Raw genomic sequence first — 6,000 nt, forward strand, 5'->3', positions numbered from 1 at the left:
CCTAACATTTGTATTACTGGTCAGTTTTAGATCCTTTGTTGTTTTGCAACAGCAAGTACCGGCCTGTCCTGCCATGAATTGCTTTGATCTGAAGGTCTACTCTAGAAAAGGAAAAGCACATGGCATGATATTTGTGAAACTCAACATAAAGGATAAACATGACCGTGTCAGAGATTATTGATAGGTCATGTGTCCTTGCTTCTCTAGTAGTTCTGCACCAACAAGTGGGACCTGTAGTTCTACTACACACAGCAATCAGGAAAGACAAGCACATTACATGCCATTCCTGAAACCCAACATAAATGAATCAACATTGGAATTCTAAAGTCAGAGCTGAGCTCAGTGATTGGTTATCTTTGCTCCCCCCCTAGAAGCTCTGCAGTAACATGTGCCATCCTGCTCTGCCTTGACCTGCTGAGTCCTGTAGTTCTACTCATTCATTTACAGAGTAGGATTAGAGAGCACATGGCATGCCATCTATGAAACTAAACTTTCAATGTCCATTGTCAGTGTTGAGCTCAGTGTGATAGGACATCCTCAGATATTTAGATTGCAGGTACAAGCCTACCATTCCATAACCTGCTGGGTCTTGTTGTTCTACAAACAGCTATCAGGAAAAAAAATGATACTGCTGAACATTTTAATTTAGAATATATTATTTGAAAATAAAATGTCAGTTTTCAGTTTAGTGGTGGGTAAACTTTGCTTACAAGTACCAGCCTATCCTGCCATAACCTGCTGGGACTTGTAGAACTACTCATGGACAGCAATCAAGCAAAGAACACCTAACCTACCCCTACTGAATATTTTATTTAGATAATATTATTTGTAAATTTGTAACTAAAATGTACATTTTTGGCTTATAATTGGAGCCCAGCCTGCCATAACCTGCTGGAACCTGTATTTCTTCTTTAGATAGTTAGCACACAATGCCAGTGTTGGTTTCAGAGGGAGGTAATCTTGGCTCCTTAGCTGTTCTGCAGCTACAAGAGCCATTCTGTGCTCTCCCAGCACCCTGGGATCTCTATTTCTACAGTTACAGCAGCCACCTTCTCATTCCGTGCCACACTGGGATCTCTTGTTCTACAGATAATATAATCACTGTCTCTTACCCTGGCATGCTGGGCATTCTAATTCTGCTACTACAATGCCCCCCCCCCCTTTCTCCCGTGCTGTGGTCTTTAGTTCTACAGCTGCAGTACCCATCCTCTCTGCGCTGGAATACTGGGCTCTCTAGTTCTCCAACTACAACAGCCAGACACCTTCTCCTGCCCTGACATGCTGGACTTTGTAGTTCTGCAGCTACAATAGTCTCCTGCTTCTTTTCCTGCCTGCCATGCTAGGCTCTGCGGTTCTACAGCTACAATAGCCAACTTCTCCTGCCCTGTCATGCTGGACTCTCCAGTTCTGCAATACCCCTTCTTCTCCCCGGCACTCTGCGATCTACAGGTCTGCTATACCCCCTTCTTCTCCCCTGGCATGCTGGACTCTCCAGTTCTGCAATAACCCCTTCTCCCCTGGCATGCTGGACTCTCCAGTTCTGCAATAACCCCTTCTCCCCTGGCATGCTGGACTCTCCAGTTCTGCAATAACCCCTTCTCCCCTGGCATGCTGGACTCTCCAGTTCTGCAATAACCCCTTCTCCCCTGGCATGCTGGACTCTCCAGTTCTGCAATAACCCCTTCTCCCCTGGCATGCTGGACTCTCCAGTTCTGCAATAACCCCTTCTCCCCTGGCATGCTGGACTCTCCAGTTCTGCAATAACCCCTTCTCCCCTGGCATGCTGGACTCTCCAGTTCTGCAATAACCCCTTCTCCCCTGGCATGCTGGACTCTCCAGTTCTGCAATAACCCCTTCTCCCCTGACATGCTGGCAGGTTTGCCAACGGTCAGTAAATTCACAGACAGTTTGGGAAATCTGTGATTTTTACATCTGTCCATGAATGTCCATTACGGAATAGATGTACATGCTGGTAATAGACATTCACAGACAGATGTAAAAATTACAGATTTACCAAACTGTCTGTGAATTTAGAGTTAGCAAACTGCCATGCTGGACATGACAATTCTGCAATACCCCCTTCTCTCACATGACAAGCTGGCAGGGTTGCCAACTGTCCGTAAATTCACAGACAGTTTGGAAATCTATGATTTTTACACATGTCCATGAATGTCAATTACAGACATGAAGACTGCATGTCCATAATGGATATTCACAGACAGATGTAAAAATCATAGATTTCACAAACTGTCTGTGAATTTAGAGTTAGCAAACCGGCATTGGACCCTGCAATTCTGCAATACCCCCTTCTTCTCCCCTGACATGCTGGCCTCTCCAGTTCTTCTCCCCTGACATGCTGGACTCTCCAGTTCTTCTCCCCTGACATGCTGGACTCTCCAGTTCTTCTCCCCTGACATGCTGGACTCTCCAGTTCTTCTCCCCTGACATGCTGGACTCTCCAGTTCTTCTCCCCTGACATGCTGGACTCTCCAGTTCCTCTCCCCTGACATGCTGGCCTCTCCAGTTCCTCTCCCCTGACATGCTGTGCTCTCCACTTCTTCTCCCCTGACATGCTGGACTCTCCAGTTCTTCTCCCCTGACATGCTGGACTCTCCAGTTCTTCTCCCCTGACATGCTGGACTCTCCACTTCTTCTCCCCTGACATGCTGGCTCTCCACTTCTCCCCTGACATGCTGGCTCTCCACTTCTTCTCCCCTGACATGCTGTGTTCTCCACTTCTTCTCCCCTGACATGCTGTGTTCTCCACTTCTTCTCCCCTGACATGCTGTGTTCTCCACTTCTTCTCCCCTGACATGCTGGACTCTCCAGTTCTTCTCCCCTGACATGCTGGACTCTCCAGTTCTTCTCCCCTGACATGCTGGACTCTCCAGTTCCTCTCCCCTGACATGCTGTGCTCTCCACTTCTTCTCCCCTGACATGCTGGACTCTCCAGTTCTTCTCCCCTGACATGCTGGACTCTCCAGTTCCTCTCCCCTGACATGCTGTGCTCTCCACTTCTTCTCCCCTGACATGCTGGACTCTCCAGTTCTTCTCCCCTGACATGCTGGCTCTCCAGTTCTTCTCCCCTGACATGCTGGACTCTCCAGTTCTTCTCCCCTGACATGCTGGCTCTCCACTTCTCCCCTGACATGCTGGCTCTCCACTTCTTCTCCCCTGACATGCTGTGTTCTCCACTTCTTCTCCCCTGACATGCTGTGTTCTCCACTTCTTCTCCCCTGACATGCTGGACTCTCCAGTTCTTCTCCCCTGACATGCTGGACTCTCCAGTTCTTCTCCCCTGACATGCTGGACTCTCCAGTTCTTCTCCCCTGACATGCTGGACTCGCCACTTCTTCTCCCCTGACATGCTGGCCTCTCCAGTCCCGTACAAGTCCCGCACTATCTCTCACACACACTCACTCACAGGCAGGCACTTCCCGGGACTTACCACTAGAGGGGTGGAGCAGATGAGGACCACCACGGAGGTGCCGATGAGGACGATGACCATCTGGATCTCAGCCCCGGCGATCCTCCTGAAGCTCCTCCGCCTCCTGAAGTCGGAGATTCGGGTGTCGGTGCCCAGGGAGGTCCTCCGCACGAACTGTCGGTGCATCCTGATGAGGGCCACACAGACCATGACGTTGCAGATCACGGTGACCAGGATGAGGAAGGAGTTGAAGCCGGCGTACATGTAGGAGTAGGCGGCATAGATGGAGACGTTGGTTCGGAGGTCCAAGAAGCACCATGTACATGGGTACTGCAGGGCGCTCCTCCCCATGCCCATGCTGGGCAGGGCGCAGAAGAGGACATTGGACACATAGATGGCACACAGGGTGAGGCCGGCCAGCTTCTTGTCCACATAGTGGTTGTAGAAGTAGGCATGGTTGATGGCTAGGTAGCGCTCGATAGACATGGCACAGATGATGCTCAGCCCGGCCAGCCCGAAGAACAACAGAATGAACGAGCTGTATTCGCACAGCGCCTGCCCGCCCGGCCACTTGTTCTGCAGGTAGGTGGCGATGGTGACCGGGCTGATCAGGCAGGTGCCCAGCAGGTCGGTGACGGCCAGTCCGCACACCAGGGTGTAGAAAGTGCTCTCCTTCTGTTCCTTGCGGGACTTACACAGGACGATGATGGCGATCAGGTTCCCCACCACCCCGAAGATGAACATGACGGCCGGGATAGTCGGGGACCGGCCGGTTACTGAGCCCCCGGTGCTGTTCAGGAGGGTCGCGTTCAGAGAGGAGAGCATGGTGGTGATATTCTCTGGGGTCATCTTCAGATCTGGAGGCTTGACATCATACACAACCCAACTAAAGTACAAAAAATGCCCTAGGTGTGGGCAGGTAAGTCACTCAACAAGTCCTCAGGGTTTATCTCCAAGTAGGTGCTCCTCTTGTAGCTCAGTCCTTAGACAGGGGCTGCCAAGGTGGGATCAGGACTTCCAGGTGAGAGCAGTTGGTGGGATCCAAGACTGGCACAGCTAAGGCGATGAGGACCTCTAGGACATGTGCAGGTGGGAGAAAGAGAGGAAATCCCAACTTTTCACCGGCTGGCACAGTTGAGATCAATCTTTCCCAAACTGACACAGGACTTCTCCGACTGACAGGTGAGGAGATCAGGACTTCTCAGACTGGTAAAGGTGAGAAAATCAAGACTTGTAAGACTGTCACACTTGGGGAGATCAGGACTTCTAAGACTGGTACAGGTGAGGAGATAAGGTCTTCTCAGACTGGTACAGGTGAGGAGATCAGGACTTGTAAGACTGGTACAGGTGAGGAGATCAGGACTTCACAGGTTTGCACAGATCAAGACTTCTAAAACTGGTACCGGTGAGGTGATCAGGACTTGAAAGCATGGTGCAGAGGAGATCAGGACTTCTAAGACTGATACATGTGAGGTGATCAGGACTCTCGGTGTGGCACTGGTGAGATCAGAACTTCCCAGACTGGTACAGGTGAAAAGATTAGGGCTTCTTCTAAGGTGAAGAAATCAGGACTGCACAAATGGGCACTGGTGAGATCAGGATTCCCAGACTGGTGCAGGTGAGGAAATCAGGACTTCTCAAAGTTGCACTGGCCAGCTCAGAACTTCACAGACTGGTACAAGTAAGGAGATCAGGACTTCTCAAACTACCTGTAGCACTGGTAAGATCAGAAGTTCCCAGACTGGTTCAGGTAAGGAGATCAGAAGTTCCCAGACTGGTTCAGGTAAGGAGATCAGAACTTCTCAGACTGGCACTGATGAGACCAGAACTTCTCAGACTTCCACTGATGAAATCAGGACTTCTCAGACCGGTAGGACTTGATATGGCTGGTTGCCAGGACTAATGATGCTGGAAGGAAGAGAGCAGCTCTGAGTCCACTCATTGTTGCAGACTGTCAGTGGTGCTCATGTCCTCCACACTGTCAGTGCTGACACTACTGAGCTGCTTGCTCTAAGTTTCCTCTGGTGAAGTTTGTAGGGAGGGGTGAGGTTTTTCTGTGCTCTTCTCCCTCCCCCTGGTCTGATTGGTGCTGCTGATGTCAGTGATGAGGTTATAGAGATCGCTGCTGTCGTTGGGAAGAGCTCCTGGGGGCAGAAGTGTGAGCTGAGTGAATTGGGTGGCTCTGGTGTCCATGCGTGCTGTGTCTCTTCTCCAACCCCATGCACACCTCTGTTCAGGAAAGTGACAAAATGTACAATTTATACATAATCCCACTTAATGGGAGATTTGTTTTTCAGTATTATTATTTACAGTTGATTAAAAAAAGTATAGAAAGTTGCATTACAATAAATAAATAAAATATAATAAACACAAGAATAAAAGTAAATTTGTTTTTTGTATTTCACAAAGCCACACAATCAACATCTTCTATAGTGGTAAACAAATGATTTCTATGAATACTGCACACATACACAGAGCTGGATTTGATTTCGCAGAGCAGTGGAAGTGGAGGGGAGCGAACAATCACGCCGAGTCTGGGATTTAGTGATAATGATGACCTCTTGTTATTTTCC

General features: G+C 49.4%; 1 protein-coding gene across 1 annotated transcript in view; it reads right to left on the bottom strand.

Annotated features, from left to right (window-relative positions):
* The window catches only part of PTGER4 (prostaglandin E receptor 4), a 35,936-nt gene extending 30,380 nt beyond the window's left edge, over positions 1-5,556 (bottom strand). The window contains exon 1 of the mRNA XM_077462813.1: positions 3,449-5,556. Coding sequence (XP_077318939.1) covers positions 3,449-4,276 — 828 coding nt within the window. The 5' untranslated portion in view covers positions 4,277-5,556. The remainder of the gene's footprint in view (positions 1-3,448) is intronic.
* Positions 5,557-6,000: the final 444 nt, after the last annotated feature.

This window comes from Lithobates pipiens, unplaced genomic scaffold, assembly GCF_037356315.1.
Source record: "Lithobates pipiens isolate NorthernLeopardFrog02 unplaced genomic scaffold, aLitPip1_a1.2 Scaffold_3, whole genome shotgun sequence".
NCBI classification, from domain to species: domain Eukaryota; kingdom Metazoa; phylum Chordata; class Amphibia; order Anura; family Ranidae; genus Lithobates; species Lithobates pipiens.